Genomic DNA, 24,939 nt, shown 5'->3' on the forward strand with positions numbered 1-24,939 from the left:
TGGTCAGTGAAAATATGAATGGTAAAATGATTATATTGATGGTAGAAAATATAGGAAGCAGCTAGACTCATCCAGAAAATACTATCATTTGGTTACCGGTCTCTATACAAAATTTCTTTGAGATAGATAACTGAGTAAGGGTTCATTAGGAGTAAGTCCATTTGTCAATGAGAAAAATACAGGGTTTTCTTATTTATTTAATGCTCTTACATAGCCCCATTAATTCCACCGCACTTTAAAGGTATCATCGCTGTCTCCATTGGAGTTTACAATCTAAATTCCCAATCAGTATGTCTTTGGAGTGTGAGAAGAAACTGGAGGAAACCCTCACAAACACAGGGAGAACATACAGACTCCTTACAACTGTTGTCCTTGGTGAGATTTAAACCCAGGACCCCAGCGTTGCAAATTAACAGTGCTAAACACTGAGCCACCGTGCTGCCTAAGGGGGTGAACGTATCACAAATGTATCAACATGAAAACTAACACTATATCTCCAAGTTTTATCTATACACTAAAAATGTTTAAAGTGATTTCCTTTGGTGACATAGCAGATGTCTAGATGGTAGTTCCATCCAGATGCGTGCCAGCATATCCTCGAATATGGACTCCACTGTTTATTTTTTCGTTTATCTATTTTACTCACTTATACTGCACCATTAATTCCACAGCACTTTACTGACATTGTCAGCAATGTCACCATTGCGGCTCCCAATCTGCATTCTCTATCAGTATGTCTTTGGAGTGTGGGAGGAAACCAAAGAACTCGGAGGAAACCCACACAAACACGGGGAGAACATACAAACTCCTTGCAGGTGTTGTCCTTGGTGGGATCTGAACCCAGGACTGCAGCGCTGCAAGGCTGCAGTGCTAAACACCAAGCCACCGTGCTGCCCATCTGTTTCAATGATTGTCTGAAGTTAATTCACCAATGTTGCGCTGGCCTCCACAATCACTGGATCAAACACCCTGCAACTTTTTTTTCTGTGGGGCTACATCAAAGATTCAGTGTATCTGCCCCCCCCCCCAGCCATAAAATCTGAACGACTGAGACATCAATGAAACAGTGGAGTCCATATCCAAGCACATGGTGGCACGCACCTAGACAGAACTGGACTACCACCTAGACATCAGCTATGTTATTAATGGAAATCACCAATGGAAATCACTTTGACCATTTGTAGTGAACAAATAATACTTGGATAAATAGTGTGACTGTTCATGTTAAAAAAATTGTGTTACGTTCTTTCGGCAATGAATACTGAGGCTACAATTTTGCATCATTCTTTCTGAACACCACAGCTGAGATATCATACGTGTTCTATGCTAAAGAAGGGTGAGCATTCTAGTTTTCGAAAAATGTTTTAGTCCATTGACGTCAATGTAAATCAACTTTACAACTCCCTCAATAGAAACTAACATAAATAACAAACTAAAGAAAATACTACTTGGATCACTTTCCGCTGTACATCAAAGGACCTTGTATAAAATGAGTTTCTGAAAAACTCTTCTCTCCGTTGATATGGCATTTATAAATCCTCATAGCTACGCAAAAGAAATGATAGATGGATCAATGTGAGTCTCACAAAAAGCTTTAAATTTGTTTCTATGTTTTTTTGTGAGAGTACCATATATCTACAGTATTTATGATGAACAATGGCGCTGTCTCAGAAGTACTCTATTTTAAAGTGCAAGAAAGACTGTCAATGCTTGGAAACAACACTATGCAGGAAGAGAATTCTACAGTAAGTGGATAGTTTATCTTTCTGTCCAGGGAAAGCGGCTAAAAAGGAAACTTGAACCATATCTGTTTTAAAGAAAATGTTTTTCTTCTCTGATTGGCAAGCTTAAAAGATGAGAAAACAAAATCCTTCATTAAGTTGGCCATATAGATAGTTGTTTCACCCCTTGAAAAATACATGCATGTTCTTTTCAAAATAGAGAGTAAAAAATTAGAAAAGTAAAGATCTGGAATATTCCGTACATAATATACTGTGTACAGATTTCATTAAAACTAGTTGGTTTGGCCTACTTAATGAAGCTCTCCCATCAAAGTTTTTATCCTCTTAAATACTGCAGTCATATTATGTGGCACTGTGTACTTACAATTGCTCATTTTGTCTTTCTACCCAGCTAATTCTTTTCTTCCATTATGTCTATGACATCATAAAAACAGACTAGCTGCATACTTCTAAGCTCTATGCAGAAACAGCTGGTTAATTTTCTCTGCATGACTCATGAGTCACTGCAAAAGTCCGTGGTGGGGGAGGAGTAGAGGAGCTGGGTTAAGAGTTGAAGCAGGGAATGATAAATGCATGGACAAGAGACTTCCTGTTTCTACATACAGCAGAGAAAAGAGAAGAGTTAGCTGGGTAGAAAGGCAAAATGAGCAATTATAAGTACACAGTGCTGTATAATATGATGACAGCAATATAGTAAAAGGATAAAAACTTTGCTAGGAGTGCTTCTTTAAACCTCTGACTTTGACTGGCTGACTTAAATACAAGAACAAGTAGACATACTTTAAACTCTTTAATGCAATAAACATTGCATAAACTTCTATATCTTTACAAAAAAAAGTAAATTGTAGTCTTTTGTTGCCTTTTGTAGTAGTATGATTTTACTATCATCAAGGAAGCACTGGCTCCAATGCTACCTAATCTTACATTCTACACCATGGTCTCTAAAAGTAACAATTTATAATTTGTAAAAAAAGAAAAACAAAGTCTTTGATCAGCCTTTATTCTTTCATTTTTAGACTATGTCTTACTCAATTACAGCAGTATCAATGCCAACACCATCACAGGAGATAGTCATTTCAATTACACGGTTAGTAAATGTAGTGGGGCAGAGTTCTATACCGAACTGGACACAAACTACAGTTTAAACTATAGTTAAAGAGGACGTTTCAACAATATTTGTCACCTTTTGAGTTATCTTTAATTAAATCCAAGAGGGTGTGATTAGATAGTGTTTGAGGGGGTGTGTACTTCTGCCTCCTGTATAGCAATGACCAATCATAAGTAGGCCGTCCACAACATAGAAGGATTTGTGATGATGTCCTGCCAGGCGGAGTGTGCAGCCTAAAAAGGCACTGATGATAAGAGCTCCTCACTTCTGTCCTGTGTAATATGTCTTCAGTGCTTATTTCGGCTGTACGCTCCAGCTGGCAGGACCTATGGACTCCGGTCATGTTACACTGATCACATCTTCACAGGTCCTTCTGTACTCCTTTATGTTGTTGCCTGCTTATGATTGATCAGCATCATACAGGAGCCAGAAGTACACGTCACCAATGCAAACTATCTAAAAACACCCATTTGGACTTAACTAAAGTTATCTCATTAGGTGCCAAATATTTGATTTCCAATATTTCAGCAATGAAAAGGCACAATTAAAAAAAAAAAAAAGCCACTGCAGCCACTATTACATCATGTATACAGTTCAACGTGAAAAATTTGGTCAAAAATGTTCTTTAACTAAGATCCTATTCACTAAAAAGTCCTCAAGCTCAATTAATGAAAAACCCCAAACTCTAAGCCAATTACAATATTCATCAGCAATAAACAATAAGCACTAAAAAATATAAAATTACACTAACTAGTTCCATAACACATTATGGTTAAATATGTTTATGTTAAATTTTGTTAATATTGATTGTGGAGAATCTGTCAACATGTTTTTGATACCCTAACTGCGAGCAGCATAATTTAGAGACAGAAACCCTGATTCCAGCGATTTATCACTAAGGGCTACTTAGTGTGGTTTTGATAAAATCAGATTAAGGCTATGTGCCCACGATGCAGGAATGCTCCGGATTTTTCCTGAGCGTTTCTGCATCTCCCTGGCAGAAAAAACGAATGTGGATTTTACATGCGGATTGTGCATGCGGATTGTACATGCGGATTGTACATGCGGATTGTACATGCGTTTTCCTGCCAGGGACAAGCGGAAGTGAAGCGTTCTTCACATGCATTTCTGCATGCAGGTTGTCAAGCGCTTTCCAAGAGATTTTAGCATCACTTGGAAAGTGCTTGTCAACTTGGTCACACTATATAAATCCATGCAAACGGCATGGATTTATATAGTGTGACATTAAAGAATGGTTAAAAATAAAAAAATAAATCTATACTTACCTTCCGATGGCCCCCGGTGTCTTGCTTCCCTCCGTTCTCCCTTGCCGGCAGCGGTACACTGAAGGACCTGCCGACGTCAATATCGCGTGACCCGTCACATGACTATGACGTCAGAGCAGGTCCTTCAGTCCACCGCGATCTGCCGGCAAGCGAAGACAAGCACACCGGGGGCCGTCAGAAGGTAAATATAACATTTCTTTTTTACTTTATTCTTTTTTTCACAGGTTCTATGGTACCCGGGTCCGGAGGAGAGTCTCCTCTCCTCTAGACCCGGGTACCATCCTCACATTGAAACGCATGGATTCCGCATCTACATATACAGTGATGCGGATTCCATGTGTTCCAATGCAAAATAATTGGTAGTGCTGCGTTTTTTTCCGCAATGATAATTCGCAGCGGAAATTTCCGCAGCATGTGCACAGCACATGCGGATTATCATTGGGGAACATGGCAGGCCTTCTACCATGCGTTTTTTAAGTGTTTCTGCAGCGTTTTTTGCCGCTGCGGAAACGCTTAAAAAACGCATCGTGGGCACACAGCCTAAGTGGCAAAAACCTGGTGACAGATTCCCTTTACGACAAGGTGCTATATAGTTTAGATTGGAGTCCTAATACTAGTATAAAATTAGTAAAGGATCCCTTTTGTACTGTAGCAACAACAGTATAGGTTCATAGGTTTTAATGCCAGTTAAAGAAACAGATTAAAGTGAAGAAAATTAATATTTTAAGAGTGCTATAATGTCAAGAAGATTTACCGTATATATAATTACATAATAAACCAATTTAATTTATCCATGATATTTTAATGTATCCATCATAAAAGAAGGAAATACATATTTACTTACACATAAATTACCAATTTGTGTTAACAGCTCTTCTACAGACCTATGAGTCTCTATGGCAACGCATAAACTATGTACAGTATAGTCTGATTGGTTACCCATCTCTATTTGTCCCTCCCCTTTCATACTGGTTGATTATCATGAACAAGCATTCCTAGGAACACTCATTTTCGGATAATCGGGCAGTGTAAACAGGCTGCCGATAACCCGACGAACTAGCAAAATCTTCATTCATCAGGTGAAATAATCTTTTCACTTGCTTAAATGATAATAGTTGTCGGCAGCACATTGTCCTATGAAAACAAGAAATGTACTATTAAGAACAATGGTAGCCTAGCGCCAGAGACTGGAGTACATTTCTGTCATAACTTGTGTCACTTTTTGGGGTACATTATGATGAATTTGTCAACGGTGCTCAGCGACGCCTCATCTCACCCAAATATAAAACGAAAAAAACCTTTGGCACAAGTGTAGTCTTGCTTAAAGTAATTACGGTAAATTTATTGAGCCAACCCACATGAAACAGAATTGGTGCCACCCAAACCCTGCCTAGTTTTCAAAAATCAGCTGCGACTGGAGTAGAAATTGCAAATGTTACAATCTTTTTACCCTTTTAGTGATTTTGCATGCAGGCTTCCTACGCTCCTCTATATGAGGGCACCATACAGAAAGGCTATGAATTCTGCTTACACTACCCACAGACTGCTGGGAGACTGTATCTACAAACAGGGAGAGCTGACAATCACCCGAAAAAAAACAGGAAGACTTTTATTATGAATCCTAGCACCATATAAACTTTTTTTACATGAAAATATGGCATTAAATAATAGAAAAAATATATATTTCCAAAGTTATTATTTCACCCCATTATATGCAGCCATATAGGGTAGCACAGGAAACCCAACAGGTCTTCTTCAGATGGAATTTTTATTTATAAAATATTCCTATGGGTGACCTTGTAAGAGACATAGACTTTTTCGCCACATTGTCTGCAAATACATAGTATGTATGGCTTATAGCAGCTGCAATACATGGAAAGTAGTTGACAGAAAAAAAGTCACAGATTATTACAAGCTGCCCAAAAGTGATGGAGTACATCCTCCTTTTCCCTCAGATATCAGGTAGTGGCACAGAACCTGGATACATGGCCTTATGTATGTACATAGTATGGCTATCCCGCCTTATCCGATCTCCTGTTTTACAACAGAGCAAGAGCTGTCATTAAAACCCCTCGCCCTCGGCTGATTGTGTCCTAATCTATACAGTAAAGCTGTCCAGTGAGTAGTAGAACACAGAAAGCATCAGTCCATTGTACTTAGGGATAGTCACATCAAAAGTAAATAACCACAATCAAAAATAAAAAAAGTTTCTACTAACAATTGACTAATATGGTAGACATCAGACTATTGTTATATCAATTCCAAATGAATGTTGAAATGCTGAAATTAAAATTTCCACTATAGAATTTTTTCACTGCTTTCTAAATTATTCCTAAAAATGAACTTCGTGGTTCATAATCCCTTAGAACTTCATTTTCCAATACAATATAATTTCTTAAAGGAAAATTATTTCCTGCTGGCATCATGTATCCACAGACTAGGTGATAACTTGTTGATCTCTGGAGGGCCAACTACTGGGACCTCCATCCATACTGAGGACAGCGCTCTGAAATGCCCCTTTATAGTGAAGCGGAGATCACACATGCTAACTGACTATTGGACTGCTGGAGATAGCTGAGCACTGGACGCCGCTATCTCCAGCAATCCCATACATGGTGAATGGAGTGGTGGTGCATATGCTGTTGGATAGATGATATCTTGCCTAGTTAGGAATAATCATTTGACCATATGATGTCAGTAGATCTAAACAAGGAGCAATACTCAATAAGGCGTTATTTCTCATGATGATCTGATTAAGTGATAATTAAAGGGAATCTGTCAGCTGATTTTTGCTACCTCATCTGAGAGCAGCTTTATGTACACAAGAGAAGCTGAATCCAACGATGTATTACTTAGTGCAGCCGTTTTGACACAATCAGAGTTTTTAGATTTAGCAATACAGCAGAGCTGAGGAAGCTAACCCCGCCCACACCAGGCTCTCTATATACAATGTCTATAGACAGTGAGGTGCCTATCACAGGAGGGGGCGTGTCGGACTAGCATGCAGATGCTGCTATATCCCAGCAATAATAGACTCCTGGTGCTAAAACAATCACTGCAAGCAAAGAAAACCACAGAGCTTGATAAGAGAGGTATCTCTGAAATCTGTGTTTTAACCTCTACCTCATGCTGTCTTCGGATTACATAGCAAAAACCTGCTGACAGATTCCCTTTAAGTAATACACTTGTGCTAAGAATATAACAATGTGCAGGTTCCATCATAAGATGAGCCAGAGACCAAGGGACCGCAACTAACCAATTCCCTTTCTGTACCCTGCCTAATATTAAGTATTCCACTGCCGGATTCAGTTAACACTAATAACTTTTCTTTTTGGTTTAAAAAATTGATCTCATTGCTTGAAGAAATAGCTTTTTTATGCCTACATAAAATGTTCCAGCTTTCACGACTTTGAGATGCAATTTATTGAAAACTGATTTCCACACAGTCGGGGGCCACTTAGTCCTTTGAATCCAAGTGTAACATGCAGACATCTTATTCTCTTTTGTTTGCTGCTGTCAAATTTCACTAAGAGATTTCCTGATGTTTGCCGTTACAAGCTGTAATTGCCATGATACAATGTGAGTTCTCTCTGAAATGTTCTAGAGCTAAGAACATATAATTGGAATGCACTTCTTCCTTACAGACTAGAATACAGGGGATTTTATTCCGTCTCCAGATCCCTGCTGGGAGGTGTCAGGTATTGTACGACTGTCCTACTCCGACAAATAGAACAGGAGAACAATGTCTGCCGATCTCCGGATGCAGAAGTGAACAGCGTCACAATAACCCTTTAATGCTTTTAATCCTGAACATGACGCTTTAAATCACACAGATATGTCTGTTCGATAAAGTAATGATAGTTCTACACAGTGTTATTCCCTAATATTTACCAAGCAGCTGCCCTAAATAAGGCATCGAGGAACATATCTCTTGGTCTGGTAAAATCCCTGGGTCCATCACATAACCCCTCTCAGACAATCATGCGTGAACATGCTCAGATAAGGGGTTATCTGAGTACACTTGGGCGGTAACTGATTATCAACGACATACTCGAAAAATAGGTTTGCGTCAATGCGGCTACATGTGTTGTTAGACAGCCACACCACATGCATGGATTGGCTGTTTGTTAGGAAGAAATCACAAAAGGAGGTAACAGTGGTTAACGTATGTACAAAACATTTTCCACTTAATAAAAAAATACAATTTTAAAAAAATTCATAAATTCATAAAAAAATAAAAAAATTTTTTTTTAAATAAAATCTGGTCTAGAGATCAGCTAAGCATAGTTGTATTTCGCTGCAGAAAAGTTCATATCACCATGGAAGTTGCAATCAGTCATACATTGAGAACTGAAGCATTACATACCAACAATGCTTATGCCAATGAATGGTCAGTTACATATAGTAGCACATGGATCGACTGGGTCCATATGATATCTAAGCCATAAAATATATATAATGATGTTGTCATTATTAGACAATCCTTATAACTCTAGACACTGATCCTGCATGTAAGAACTCAGCATGATCGGGAATCTCCTGTTATCACCATGATAGTACGTTTTTCAAGAAATAATATAGTAATACGTCTTCACAATGTCACAACTAGTCAGACATATACTTAATGTATGTCTTCTTTTCATTGTATTAAAGGAAACTTGACAGCAAGGTAAACCCTCCTAAGCCGTCTATATGGGCATGCAGGTCATAGAAAGTTGAATAAAATGATACCTTGATGTCTGCCATCTGATGTCTTATTCTTGATAAATCCATGTTTTTCTTATATGTAAATGAGCTATTAAGATCTAGGTGCCAGACACAGATCTACATGAGAATCTGCCTCCAGGACTTATTTTAAATAAAAGAGATAAAAGAGGGCATTAACAGTGTGAACTAAGTAATGACTAACACTTTGCTCCTTTAACTGTCATAATCACACACAGCTCTGCAGTGAGATTAGAACTGACACAGTACAGCAGAAGTGATGCTTGTCTCATTACAAACATTTGCAGCAGCACTTGCCCTCTCATAGTGCTGTCAGCTCTGTTGCAGAGCAGTGCCTGATTATAACTAACACAGTACAGCAGAGTTGTACCTTGTCTCATTACAAACTCAACACAAATATTTTCCGTTGTCTTCTCACAGTGCTACAGCTCTGCTGTACTGCCCTTCTCCTGCACTAGCTGTCTGTGAGATGGAAGCTGAAGCACTGTGAGAAGACTGCAGCTGCAAATGTTTTTGCAATGAGACAAATTTCTGCTGTACTGTGTTAGCTCTTATTTCACTGCAGAGCTGTGTGCGATTATGAGAGCAAAGTGTCTGACATTACATGCCTCATACTGGTAACACCACCTTTCATTAAAATAAGCTCTAGAGGCAGATTCTCATGCAGATCCTTATCAGGCCCAGAGAACATAAGGGGGTATTCTCATCTACAAGATCCTATACTAACATGTAGTAGGTGTAATAATAATAATATTAGCAAATAGGCAGGTGCCAGGGCAGGTGACATAGCGAATCAGAAAAACTGTATTACATTTCTAATATTATTATAACATCTACTACATATTGATCTTGGGGATCGGAATACATAAAAGAAAAACGTTCATTTCTCTGGAATAAGACATCTGATCGCAGATATCAAAGTATCATTTTATTCAGCGTCCTATGACCTACATGCCCAAAGGAGGGTTTATCCTACTGATAGATTCCTTTTAAGGCTAGTGTGTTTGGCAATAGTGGGCTACAGCTGAATAGATCGCTATCTGCCATTATTAATGAATTTGTAAATTGGTCTAAAAACAGTTCATTCTGCTAACATATTTAATAATATATTTATTAGATCATAAAAACTCGAATAAAATAATAATGTTGAATTTTAAATAAAGGTATACAAGGGTGAAAATGGCCCTTGTGGTATGTTTAAGTCTACTGATATTTTCCGAAGGAGAATACAAAGTCTTACCGCTTCAACTTCTGCAGGGTCATACCAAACATTTATGTAGGGGTGCTGTAGTGCTTCATCCACTGATATCCTCTTCGCTGGGTCAATCACTAGCATCTTTGATAAAAGGTCTCTTGCTTGGCTGGCTGGATAAGAAATAATAGTGACAGCATGATTTCTGCCACTGATATAGCCATATTCATACAGGGTAAATTACATTTAATTAAAACATTATATTAATACTAAAAACAGAAGTGGTGATCAACAACTTACTGTAAACAGTAAAATGTAACTTTTTCTTGGTATGCGTTAAAAAGTTTAAAAAGAGGTCTGTATTAGAGATACAAAATTTCTAAAAGTTTGGACACAACTGTTCATGAAATGGTTTTCCTTGTTCTTATTAGAATGTGCACACTGTACATTTAGACTGAAGGCAGCAAAACCACGAAGTAACGCACAAGGAAATAAGGAGTAAAGAAACATATGATACAAACCAGAATATGTTAAACTGACCTTCATGTCTCAAAGTTATGATGGACAGTTACTGAATAAGGCTCAAGACTGTATGGAACTGTGCACCGACACTGCTCCTGCAAAACACACCGGATGGTCGCACACACTTTCTGAAAGCCCGTGATACCACCCTGGCAATGAACTCTTGACCAGGCATATCTGTTCAGTGGAAGGCGTTCCAAGTGACTATTTGCTGAAGCGGAGGGGTGTAAAGTTGTCATCACAGTAAAAGGAAGGCATTTTGAGGAATCTAAGTTTTAAAACATTCTGCTTTGTTTAGCAAGTGTTTCTTTACTAATTGTTTCCATGCATGTACCTTCGTAGTTTTTCTGCCTTGAGTCAGAATCTACAAAGTGCACATTTCAATAGGGACAAAGAAGCACTGCATGAACAGTTGTGTCCAAACTATTGATTGGTACTTTAATTTTCATGAGATATTTGTGACAACTTGTCACTTAATCACAATAGGAAAAGTGTCCACAGATAATACCACTAAGTCATGTATAAGAAACGGTTCAATCTCACGCAGATCGTGGCATACTGGACTGTTCCAGCAGAGCACATCATAAATATGGATGTCCTGGGTCCTTAATGCATTGAGTCAGGGTTCTATTGTACCATTGTTGCACCTTGTATTGCTCTGCACTGACTCTCAAATACCCCACATTGACTCCTCTTCTGATAAGGGAGGGAAGTAACCATTTCTTTTTGCCTATCCAATGTGTTTCAGTATGGGTCTTGTCGTGATCTCAAGGGATTACTAGAAGATGGAACTACCTTGAGGGTTAGGGGATTTGCTGTCACTAATGCTCCTCGTTTTATGGTCACATTATGCCTCTATAGGGACAAAGGAGAACCTCTTTTATGTGACCAGAAAAGTGGGGGAGCATTAGTGATAGTACTGTAACAATCCAGACCAGGGGTGTACATAGAAATCATGAGGCCCCATAGTAGAAGCTCTAATTGGGCCCCCCCTACAAAAAATAAATAAATATTTGTCTGTGTCACAGAAGAGCAGATCTCACAACTTTCCAACCTTTACATAGTAATTTTCCTCCTGCTGAAGTCCTAGATTCCTCTTTCATTGCCCCATAAAGTATGATGCCAACAAAAGTGCCCCCATGGTGAATTCCTCCACATTAGCCCCCACATGCACAGTATAATAACCCTATTGTACCCCACTTCAACTCCCAAGGCAAAGTATGATTCCCCAACTGTGACCCCCACACAGCCATCCATACAGTATAATGGGCCTACATACAGTATAATGGCCCGCACTAGCCCTCCAAACAGTATAATGGCCCCCACACAGCCCTCCAAACAGTATAATGGACCCCACACAAATCTTCACACTGTATAATTGCTTTCATACAGTATAATGGCCCCCCACATAGCCCTCAAAATATTATAATGGCCCCACATAGCCTTCCATATAGTATAATACACCACCCATAATCCTCCATATAGTATAATGCGCACCCCCATAATACTCCATATAGTATAATGTGTCCCCAATAATCCTCCATATAGTATAATGAACTTCCCATGGTCCTCCATAGAATATAATGCACTCCCCATAGTCCTCCATACAGTATATTACACACCCAATAGGGTAAAATGCAGCCCCCATATAATATAATGCACGCCACAGTCCTGCAGTATTATGGGTACCACGTACTTACTGATTTTAAAATATATATTTTAAATAAGCCGACTTGAGTATAAGCCGAGGCCCCTAATTTTACCACAAAAAACTTGGAAAACGTATTGACTTGAGTATAAGCCTAGGGTGGGAAATGCCAGAGCTACTGGTAAATTTCCCCATCCTGGTACATGTGGCCCCCTCAATCCCCCAATCCTGGTACATGTGCCCCCCCTCAATCCCCCAATCCTGGTATGTGTGGCCCCCTCAATCCCCCAATCCTGGTACATGTGGCCCCCTCAATCCCCCAATCCTGGTATGTGTGACCCCCTCAATTCCCCTATCCTGGTTTGTGTGGCCTCCTCAATCCTCCAATCCTGGTATGTGTGGCCCCCTCAATCCCCCAATCCTGGTATGTGTGCCCTCCTCAATCTCCCAATCCTGGTATGTGTGGCGGTATGCCACTGATCCAGACTATAGGGAAATTGAACCATTTCTTACATGTGCACTGATAGCATTTTTACAGATTCAGATGTGCACCTATACCACCATTAGGTGAACCGATCTATCATTGTGATTAAGTGACAAGTAGTCACAGATGTTTTACAGTACAAAGACATATGGTATCTCTTTTTTGTATATCCGATAGTTTTGGGACACCTCTATATAATGTCTAACAAGTAAAGGTTACTATTTACATTAGGTGACTGGTCACCACTGCTGCTTTCCGCATTTCACTGTGGATGGTTATACCCTTGGCATGGTCAATCAGTAGGCCAAGTGATGGCTAATTATACACTATAGACATGTAACTATGAGAAATTCTACATATATTTATATATTTGTGTGTGTATATATATATATATATATATATATATATATAATTATTATTACATATTGTTGACTTTTTAACTAAGTAGTTGAAATAGAAATGTCAAGATGAAAATCAGTCTATGTATGGGAGAGATGACTTGTGCGAGACACACATAAAGGCTGTATGTACTGGTGCTTATATACTGTATATGAGATAGCACTAGTAGCAATTATATTGGCAGGTGCCCCAGTGGTTAAAGATACCATTAATGGAAATTTGTCAGCAAGTTTTTGCTATGTAATCCGAGTGCACTATGATATACTTTGATTCCAATGATGTATCACTTAATTTCCTGGGTGCAGCAGTTGTGATAGAATCAGAATTTTCTCTGCTGCAGATGTAGCAAAGCTCAGAATGCTGAGCCCTGTATAACCATCCCACACCACTGATTGGCAGTTTTCTGTGTACGATGTATAGTGACAGGAAGTTGCTAATCAGTGGGTGGGGCGAGGTTGGACTAGCAGGCACGCGACACTTAGTCCTCTAGTGATAATCTCCTGCTGATAAAACAGTGATTGTACTGAAACAGCAAAACACGGCCCAGTAAGTGACACATCACTGGAATCAGGGTCTCTGACCCCATGTCATGATGATCTCAGAATAAATCGCAAAAACCTGCTGACAGATTCCTTTTAAGACTTCTAAACCCTGATGGACATACTAAGCAATATATGTTGGCAGTATATAACCAGAGTGAATGCTCAAGACGGCAGACTTTCAATATGAACATAAAAGATTAACTTAGTGGGTAATACACAAAGATGCTGTAGACTATGCTATAACTATATGAATGCATTATTAATTCCTGGAAGTCATACTTTATAAAAGTACTCATAAAATAAATAATGCTGTACTGACGCTGCCTCGAGTGCAGACTATTCTAATACAATGCTGTAATATAGCATAGGATTATCTAAACATTGTTGTACTGTTTCCCATTATGGTTTGTGATGACGTGTTCTTGAACCAGTACACATGTCCTTCTCGTAAATTATATGAAAAAGACACCACTTCTGCCAAGTACATAATCCTCTCTGCACATTGTAAGTCACTGGATGAGTCATTGTGACGTGAGTCATCACATGCAGTCATCTTTATATGACTGCTCACCCATTGTGGATCTGATCTATGGAATCCAGTCTTTAGCTGACCTTTCCCAATCTCTATGACAGATGTGTATGAAAGGAGGACAAAAGAGGCAATTTTCGAGACACATAAAATCAAAACTACAAATCTCATTATCTAAAGCCTAATTGAGAAGGAAACTGACGCATGTGTAGCAAGGGTAAGCTACCAATGTAGGATGATGTGATATATTTATACACCTACCTTTAAGTTTATTATGCTCAGAATCGGCTGGGAATAGAGAGTCTGGGAAAAGCTTGGGGAAGGTGAGACCCGCGTATTTAGGCCGATTTTCTACATAGTTCCGAACGGTTGGCTGAAGTTTCTTCATGAATTCTGGACATGGTGTTCCCAGCTGCTCTATGACTTTGTTCCACTGGTCAATGTCTGAACATATGTTAAGGAATTAACAGTACTTTATATTATTTTTATTATCATTTGTAAACAAAAGGATCACATTGCGATTTTATCTAAGACAGAAAATAAAAATAGCCATTTTTCCATTCTTTCTGTGAGTTCACCATCTTTATTTTCTAAAATTAATATTTACTTGCTGCTATATTGCCTTTTTCATGTATTTGTATTACTGCTGCACCACCCAGCTGCACAGTATTTCCACTGAGCTGAGCTTAACCGTACAATTATATGTGAACCACAGGACAAGAGGGGGAGCGGTGACTGTAGCAGATGTGATACATCCATGGGAAACTGGCCTGAAACCCCCCATACACATTAGACTAATATCAGCCAAAACCTTCTGATATTGATGGTTCCAGCGACAGTCTAGTGTATATGGGAGCACCAGTCAACTGACTGTTCAGGGAGATGTTGATCGGGCATGACCGATTTACTACTGCCAATTGCTTAGTTCTCTCGAAGATAAGTTGCCGGCCAAGATATCAGTTGGCGACTTTCTCATAGATGAAACAGAAGTGCTCAGCCGAATGAGTGCTTCTATGGGACAGATGGATGAATCATTAGCCGAAGCATTATTGGTCCGGCAGTCAATGTGTATGGGGGGGCTTTACTCTATATCTTGCTTTGGTATGTATAATTATTTTGTTGCCAACTTTAAGCCTGGGATGTCACCCCACAAGGATAGTAAGTACCTGTAATTTCTGTGCTATGACCATTATATTCACAATGACTCTTTTCTCATGACTGCGATCTTAATGGTTGCCAACAATTGTGGAGTATTTAAGTCCAACCCAAACCCTCCCAGAAAATCCCCACACCTTCCTGTAACAACGCTGATCCATCCCAAAACATTCATTTTTGAATGGGGTTTATATAAACCCAGACCCTATTGACCCAGATGTATCGGAAAAGCTGGAACAGTTGGCAATGCGGCATCTCTTCTCACTCACCTAGTTATACAGTAAATGTAGTAACAGAAAGGAGGAAAGTATATAAAAAGAAATATAAAGAAATGCCTCTGCTGTTATGTGAATATTAACTAATTTATAGTAAAAATAATCTTAACATGGCTGATCCCTATATCCAAGAATGGATGGCCTGTGCGTTCTGGTGCCACCTATACATAGGGCAACCTAATGCCAGTCTGCCTCTGTAAAGAAGAAACCATAGGAAGCCTGTAGAAACCAATTTCCGATTATCACATACAGAAGCGGAGAATGAGTTCATCGCAAATGTTACACTGACCAAATCTATTCTATCTAATTAATAACCTTGTGACTTGTGTCTGAGGAATGGGGGAAGTTGCGAAAATAACCCTTTACCTTTACCCTTTACAGACACAAAAAAATTGTTTAACCTGATATTTGTACCAGAGTATTGAAGGTGAATTTATTTTAATAGTAAAATATCAAGACGCATTTACTGAAATGACACCACGGTGAGAATTAAATATTATGTTTCTTCAGGGCAGCTAGAAAGGTATGAAAAATGACTTTAATATTATAGAATAAAATGACGTCCAGAAGAAAATAACTCATAAGATCTCATTAAAGTTTAAGCATTCAAAGACATAGAAACATTCAAAAAAATGCATTCATTAAACATGAATCTGTTCCAGCATTAAAAATATATAAATGCTTTTGCTTAGGTATGCACATTCTTACTGCGTATATGGCACCTGCCAACTGCATATCGTGCTTCTGCATGAATGGAATATATAATAAAAGCTTCATTTTAGTATAAAACTAAAGTTGTATATATTTTAAGGCACATACATAGCGAAACTTGGTTCATAGTTGCAATACCGTGGAAATAAGTCACTGATCATGATATAATATCTATCATTGCCTACAGGAATTCAGATATCTAAATTAGGTAAGTTATCATAACTCACAAAAAATATTAACCTTGTCATTGACGGGTGCTGCAGAGATGAATTTGTCATTTGTCACAATGTACCAAAGTATCATTACTTGATGATAATGGTTATTTTTTTTATAGGAAAGCAGGTAGATTAAAGCTATGTTCAAACGCAGCATTTTTTCTGCAGGATAGAAGCTGCTTTTTACAGTATCTGAAAAAGCTATGCGATTTCAGAAATCTCATGCACACGCTTGTTTTTTATTGCTGACGAGAACTGCAGCGTTTTTTAAATCGGCAGCATGGCAATACTTTCAGTGTTTTTCCAACATTTTTTAACCCATAGAAAGCAATGCCAAATTGCAAAAATACATGGCCACAGTGGTGAACCATAAGAAAAACAAAAACAGGCAAATTCATAAAATAGGGATCAAAAAAGAAAATGTGATTTTGTTGCAAACAAAAAAAAAGGAACAAAACATCAAAACTCGACAAAAAAGAACAGGTGCAAATTAAAGAATTTAATCAGAATTAAATTTTCTTTCTTTTGTATGACCAGTCTCATGACAGAGGGGCTTTCAATCACTGGAGAGTAATAAATCAACTCCTTAAGGGCTTGTTCACATGCTGCATTTTTAAGAGCGTTTTACAAGGGAGAAAAAGTACCAGCAAAGTGAATGAGATTTCTGAAATACCATGTACAGTACACGCTGCTTATATTTTTCTTGCGCATTTCAACCATCAAAGCATTTTTTCAAATTTGCATTTTTTTTCAAGTCTTTCAGCGTTTTTGCAGTGTTCTTCACCCATTCAAATTAATGTGGAAAAATTGCAACCCAGAAACACAGTGATCTTACTCCCAAAAAATTTGCTGCATGATTCAACGTGTGCACATACCTTCCTAAAGTTAGGAAACGCTTACAGAGTATGCCGAGAACATGCGAATATGCTTGGTGGGAAAATAGTGATGTCGAATTAACAAGACGCATGTTGTGTTCTATGATTTGACCAGCAGATGGAGCCCTTACTATTCAATGATGCATTGTGCTTAGCGGCATGAATGAACGCATTTGGGAGGAAGCGGTTGCCAAGACACACATGAAAAGCCAGAGATATTAACCTTGAGCCCTGATACTCCACTGATGAACTGTGGCACTTCAGCAGAAGTCTATCTCTTCTAGACAGCATTAGCTAGTAGATTACAGTGCGGCTGGAGGACAGGAACACTATCTCCATATACCAGGGAGCGTGCATCATCCCTCTTTCCCTGTGAACAATTATACATACACATGCAAGTGTTTGCAAAGATGAAATAAAAGCATTTTCTAAATTCTGAAGAAAATAATTGAAATGCCTTTATGACGCTTGCCTCCTTATATGCTGGACCTTCGACAAAAAGAAAGATAAGCTAAACGGCAAGAGTCCTAAATGTGCGTTAAACATGAAATATGTACCCAATGTTACCATTCAGTTATAGTGATCTGAGGCACTCCATGCCTGCAAGAAATAATGTATGATGAGCTGCTGGCTTATCTGTACATCTACATTGGCCTACCAAGCATGGCAGTTCAAGAGGGATCGGTAAAAGGCAATGGGACCACGGTTTTTCTAACTCCTTTGTTCTAGTCATGGATGCAATCCTTTCAACTATTCCTCTACCAACAAGACAATGATGGCATGTCCTATCAATATGCTTTTCATGTAGAAAAAATGTTTAACCCCTAACATCACAAACTTCCTTAATCGGAACATAAACATAGTACCTTGCACCTTAAAGCAATAATTAGATCTTCAGTATATCTCCCTATACAAGGCTAGTTATTCTGCCTCAGCTTGTGCAGCAGTCTCCTGCACTACAAGCCTCTGCAGTCTCTCTTTGTTCCTTTCTGCTTATCATTTCCTCCAACTTCTGTCCCCTTCCTTCTCTAGAGTTTCAACATGTCATTTGTTCCCTCATTGCACAGGTTTGTAGACCGATTTGATGAGTTTTTGCCCTGTGACCAGTGAATGATCAGTGCAAGAGATAAAAAAAAAATTAATGATACATGGGAAAAGTGATCATTTTCCCTAATAAAAATTATTTCAAAGTTTCTTATGTTCGCTTTTCTACTGGTTTTTAAAATATATGTAAAACTGTAGTTAATGTTTAAATTAAATGCAATTTGTCAGCAGGATTTCACCCTCCTAAACTCTCTTTCAACTACAACTCCAGCAATACCTTTACATGGCCAGTCCATTCCTACATAACTGAGAGATCTCTGTGTGATTTTATATGCCAATAAGGTTGCAGATCTGAAACCTCTGTCACTCCAGCTCTATTCTATTCTATTCTATTCTATTCTAGACATAGACCTTCAGTATTAGCATAATTTGGTTGCGCCGGCCTTTCTAAATTATTTTGGATTGCTGGATTTTTACACTTGAGTTTCAGCTTTCTGCTATTATAAAGGATCTATCAAATAGCAGTTTCCAAATAACAGAATGCCAGAACCCCATCAGTAAGTTCAGAGCAAGGGGCAGCTACAAAGAGCATATCTCTCTCTCTGGATAACCTGACCAGACAGTGCACACAGACATTTATTCCAATGAGCACCAAGCAATACTTTATCTACTAATGGACATACAGCGGAATCAACTACTGGTTGCCCTGTACCCCGCAAGTTTACAATTGAAGGGGTTGTCAAAGCCTGGGACAAAAGTCTGCAGTCACACTATGTGACTGCAGATTGCTGAATTGTGTGCGGGGTGGACGCTGTCATGATTCTCCATGACATGTGACTGTATGCGATTTGCATACCTGCAGTCATCTTCTCACTAGTCTCATCCAGCTTCTCTCAATTCACTTCTATTGAGAAAAGCGGAACACACCCAATCGACAAATGGCCGCAAGTTTGCAGATCACAAAAATGCAGCCATGCGGCCGCCTGCTTGTGCAGGCAATCCCGGGCGATTGGGCACTGCACACTGTCATGATTCAGCAGTCTGCAGTCATATAGAGTGACTGGAGACTTTTGTCCCAAGGCTGGACAACAGCTTTAAGTGTTGGGGATCCCAGCAGTGGGAAATCTTGTCATCATTCCACATCATGTTATCTTGGATTCAGTTGCAGAACACTGACAAAAGCAGAGTGATTTACCAGGCAACACTGTACAAACCTACATCGTTTTACAAATGTCAGCTGTGCACAGTAGATTACATGTATCTCCAAGCAAGCAGTAAGCTGTTTTATGAAAAATATATTGTATGCCAGATCAGCAACGAACTGATTAATGGGAGTGCAGATTCAAGTTATCATTAGGGCATGTCCACAATGATGATCACATCATGATTAATCTTTATGACAGCTGGCCCTTCATATCTACACTGACCAGAGGTAGAAGATCAATCAGACAATACAGTGCATACAGTGATGGACTGCTGTGCCTGTGGCCTGCCATAGGAAATAATGCTAGGGACGTACTGTCAATGTATACACCACTGGTGCATGCCAGGTTTTAGTGCATTGTTCTGCTATAATTATGCATACAGATCATGTAGTAAAAATATGGTGCTTCTATCGCATTCACATAGAGGTAGTAACATTTACATGCAAAAAGTCATACTCTTTATAGAGGTATTACATATTTTATGTCTAAGCTGGAAATTAAATTAATATCATGGCTACTGATGGTTTTCTAGTGAAAAAAAAAAACGTTTTCTAGAGATAAAAAGTGTTGAGGATTTGGGACACCTATCTGCTATTTTTATTATGATCTATCAACCAAGAAAATACAATTTCTCAGAAGAAGGTCAGCAACAATCATAAAACTGTTAATCATCATGACAGGTTCCTGATTGATAGACAGGATCACAACCTACTTTGAAACATTTTGGCCCCGATTAATCAAAGTGTTTTTGCCAGAAATCTGGTGTAAACCATTTTGATAAGTCGCAAGGTTGAACAAAAATGTTGCGACTTTTGGTGTTTTTTTTATAAAGATGAGCAAACCCGTAGAAGTTTGGGTTCATCCGAACTTGAGTTCAAAGTTCAGTTCGGGTACCAGAACTTGACTCGCACTTGACCCCGGACGCGAACCCCATATAAGTCAATGGGGACCCAAACTTTGGTGCTGTAAAATGGCTGTAAAATGGTCGTAGCATGGGTTATGGGGCTGCAAAAGGAAGCAAAATGGGGGTAAGAGCAGGACAATTGTCACGCAAACAAATGTGGATAATGACTTAAAATAATATAGAATTAAAAAAAAATAATAATAATCTTGAACCAGGAGGCGGAGATCCAAGTGGAGGAGTGGAACAGTGCCTTGCGTGTGTAGTTTACTGTACTTGTTAATAAATAAATTTAAAAAATGACGTGAAGTCCCCCCTTATTTTTAATAACCAGCCAAAAGAAAGCAGACAGATGTGATCTGGTCTTATTATGCTGTGAAGGGGCCAATATCCATGGATCTTCCCAGCCTATTAATATCAGCCCCCAGCTGTCTGCTTTGCCTTAGCTGGTTATTAAAAATTGGGGGCACCCCGCATCACTTTTTTAAGGCTCCCCCCATTTTTAAGAACCAGCAAAGCATGGATATTGGCCCCTTTCCAGCATAATAAGACCAGCTCACAGCTGTCTGCTTTCCCTTGGCTAGTTATTAAAAATAGTGGGGATCGCACATAGTTTTTTAAAATTATTTATTTATTTTACACTGTCAGGCTGGGTCACGTTCCACAGCCTTATAGCTTCTTGATTGGCTGTGCTACAGCCTTTCAACAAGCTTTATTAGGCTGCCAAACCCGAACAGTAATATGAACATACAGTAAGAAGTCCGCGTTCGGCACCGGACATTGGGTGTTCGGTACGAACTCCGAACTTTACCGTTCAGGTTCGCTCATCCCTAGTTTTCATGCTAGTTTCACCCAACTCTGCCAAAATGGGCAGAGGTGGAGCGGAACAGGAGCAGAATCGGGGCATGAATCAGGAGCATCTGACTCCACAGCACTCCTCCTCATCAAGACTCGCGTGAATAACTCCAGTCTTGATGAATTTGGGTCTTGTATACAATGGAAAAAATGGCAAATCCACAGCATATACTGTGAATGTCTAATATTTGAAGTTCCATCAATATGAGTCTTTTCTCCAAATTCAACAAGCCAAATAGACCAGTCACGATCATAAAAGCAGCACACATACACATCCAATGGTCCAGGTACTCGCCTTCTATTCAATGTATAGGTGGGAGTTCCAGAACCAGTGCATATGTCATAAAAGTTTAAAGGGGTTGTCCGATCAAAACCGATAAGTTTACAGTCACTCTGTGCGACTGCAGACTTATGAATCCCCCCAGCGCACGCACTGTGTGCTGCGGGATTCGCCGGTTTCGGACCCGGGACCGGAGGGTATGTATAAGTTGTACATACCCCCGGCTGGTGGGTGTGGCATTCACTTATACTGAGCCGTGGCCGCACCCTGCCTAGTGATGTGGCCATCTAGTGTATGAAACCGGCGAATTCCCACAGTGCGTGCGCTGGGTGGATTCATAAATCTGCAGTCACACAGAGTGACTGCAGACGTATCAGTTTTGACGGGACAACCCCTTTAAAGTAGGAAAAAACGTCAATGTGATAAGATATCCTTAATGTGGCTGGAATTACATTTTTACAAAGCTCTGAATCTCCAGCTTTCTTTCACATAATTTCAGAACAAAAAATGGCCTGTCTAAAGCTACGCACATACCTGCTTGGACTACACGCACACCCTTGATTGGAATGAAGTTTGGGATAAGAGTTCCATCCTCCAGCTAAAACAGTTTTTATGATTGAGATTGACTTTCAATTATAGCTCTAGATTTTTTACACTAAAAGATACTTAGGTTATGGCATCCAAATATTATTACTGTTGAGCCTGGATTAAAGGGAGTGTGTCATCAGTAAATTACTGGTACCTATTGTTTAAATGAGATTTCTGAGTTAAATGTAATTTTTTTTGGCAATGTTTTTGTCTATATCACACTGGCAACTGGATTTATTTTAGACTCATACCCCCTGCTTTCACAAATGACTTTTCAAATATCTCATTATCATCAGAGACAAGATTACAATAACAGATAACAGCTGACAATACGGGTTCTACCAGTAACAATAGGTGATGTCACAGCTCCCCCTGCACCCCTGGCTTCATCATGACCTTTCAACAACATGCAAATCAGATGCTTGAATACAAAAGATAGTGACCGAGTCAGAAGATTGCTGCTAATGTACATAAAGATTTCTGGAAATAGGAAGCATGAGTCTAGAATCGCCCCAATGGTCAGTGGGAAAAATGCAAGATTTCATTTTTTTCTGCAGATCATGATATGAAAAAAAAAATTACCCAATTTAAAAAAAAAAATGCATTTAACATAAAAACATGATTTAAACAGGAGGTCAAACTAAACCGCAACAGCACTGTAAACCATGGGGACCTAGAGATTTGCTTAGGCTGTCTTGTTTGTAATGAGGAGCTGCATATTATTAATAAATGCATTATGTTCATTATTTATTCATGACTTTTATACATTATATTAGGTGCATTGAACATATCACAAGATTACCCTAACAAAGCCTTGATTTCTGATTCGCTGCAGGATGAGGTTGGATGTCAGCTAAGATATGATGCAGAAGAAAAACTAAGAGACACTTGGAGTGATCCCTCAGTTTCTTATGTTCTAGTTCTAGCACATGAAGCATCCGGCAGTCAGGGGTATTTTTTTTGTAAGGAAGGATACGATCAGTGCCAGGAAACAATACAGCACCTTTAATCATTTCTCCCATGATGCACCCCACAGACCACATGTCAACTGAAAACAAATAAAAATAATGGAATGAAGAAATAGCAACAAGTTAACAGAAAACAATGCACATGAAGGTCCATCATGTAGTGTGAGAGCAGACAGATAGGGGGAGAAACATTTAACTTCACCAAAAATATAATTATTTTTTTTCTAAAGTGGTCTTACAGTCTCATTTTTTTCAACTATGAGGTGCCAGGTTTTTTTTTCGGTAGCGCCACAGATTTTGAATTTTGCAGAAGCGCCCAGGCTCAAACGCCTCCCTGCCATCGGATGGGTAGAAGGTCTTATTGTTTCACGATTGCTGTAGGTTGTGGGGTTGACAAATGATAAATATTTGTTGCTAGAACACCCCTTTAAGGACTGCTATTTTGAGTGCTCATAACAAAATTCTTGGAAATAATTGGTCATGCAACCATAAAAAAGTCAAGAAATGCTAGATGCTTTACAGGGAACCTGTCAGACAATTTATGCTGCCCAAGCCACGGGCAGAATGAATCAGGGCCTGGCTGCATGAAAATATAATTTGAAGATCCAGCCGTAAACTATAGGTAGAGACGAGACTAGTCCAGCAGAGTTTCCTGGTCATTTTTTCCCAGCGCCACTAAAGGCAATTGAGGTCACGTGTTGCAGCGCTTCAAACTATATTTACTCTGAAACGTTGGAGAGTTTCAGAGTAAATCATACCTGGCTGTACTTGTGCAGCCAGACTTTGCTTTATGTTGCCCATTGTTTGGGTAGCATGAATCAAGTGACAGTTTCCCTTTAAAGGGATGTACAAGGTTCACCATTAATGGTCCATAACCTAAGGTAGGAACCAGATCAGTCTTGTGATATGTTACATACTCTATGGCCTCGATTCATCAAGAAGCAATTTTCTCTGCAGTTTTGATGTGGGTGTGTAGTGGAGTCAGATGCTCCTGACCTATACAGGGAATAGCTCCCAATATTATATCCTGATAAGCCCCTTTAATTCACAGAAACATGTCGCTTCATAATCATACAACATGGAAAATGAAAATTCGTTCACTACTCTAAAGGTTAAGAAAATATTTAGGGAATTAACAGTATATAAAATATTACTAGGAAGATGAAGTAAATTACATTAAAAAAAATTATTAATATTGATTTAGTGTAGAAAAGAAAAGCAACTACACCGTATTTCATTTATCATACTTTCTGGGAGAAAAGCTTTGCTAATAAATTCCTGATGATAAGAACAAAAATCATTACTAAAAATTTCAAACTTTTTCCCATTTCTAAAAAATCATCTTGAATTTTATCAGAAAATATTTGCAGCTATTTAAAGGACCCTAAATAATGGATTGCAAATACAATTATGGGGTTTATAATACAGTTCCACTATCACTTAACTAATTGAGAGTATGGAGTTGTAGTCTGAATGGGAAAATAGGTGGATGATTACCCCATAAAAGCTCCATATATAGTCAGTTTGTAGAAATTTCCTGATGATGATTTTTTTAATATCTTATTTAATCCAAAAATCTATCACTTCCAGTTAAATGAAGGTAGTCAACTTTGTATAACTTTAGCTCCAGTGGGTGCCATTGATGGAAACTTACTGCAATTTCTTGCACCTGTTTAGTGCGATCTTGATA

General features: G+C 38.9%; 1 protein-coding gene across 8 annotated transcripts in view; it reads right to left on the reverse strand.

The window, feature by feature from the left end:
- MAPK10 (mitogen-activated protein kinase 10) overlaps nucleotides 1-24,939 on the reverse strand; it is a 367,762-nt gene that overhangs the window by 41,598 nt on the left and 301,225 nt on the right. For 6 of the 8 annotated variants that reach the window (XM_073637130.1, XM_073637132.1, XM_073637134.1 and 3 more), the window contains 2 exons: nucleotides 14,439-14,621; nucleotides 10,102-10,226 (listed from right to left, as the gene is read on the reverse strand). In XM_073637130.1, coding sequence (XP_073493231.1) covers nucleotides 10,102-10,226; nucleotides 14,439-14,621 — 308 coding nt within the window. Of the gene's footprint in view, nucleotides 1-10,101; nucleotides 10,227-14,438; nucleotides 14,622-23,257; nucleotides 23,330-24,939 lie in introns of all 8 variants that reach the window. The other 2 variants (XM_073637131.1, XM_073637129.1) reach the window with 1 other exon arrangement.

The sequence above is a fragment of the Phyllobates terribilis genome, unplaced genomic scaffold (assembly GCF_046119375.1).
Source record: "Phyllobates terribilis strain yellow unplaced genomic scaffold, ASM4611937v1 Scaffold_1__5_contigs__length_1240528914, whole genome shotgun sequence".
NCBI classification, from domain to species: Eukaryota; Metazoa; Chordata; class Amphibia; order Anura; family Dendrobatidae; genus Phyllobates; species Phyllobates terribilis.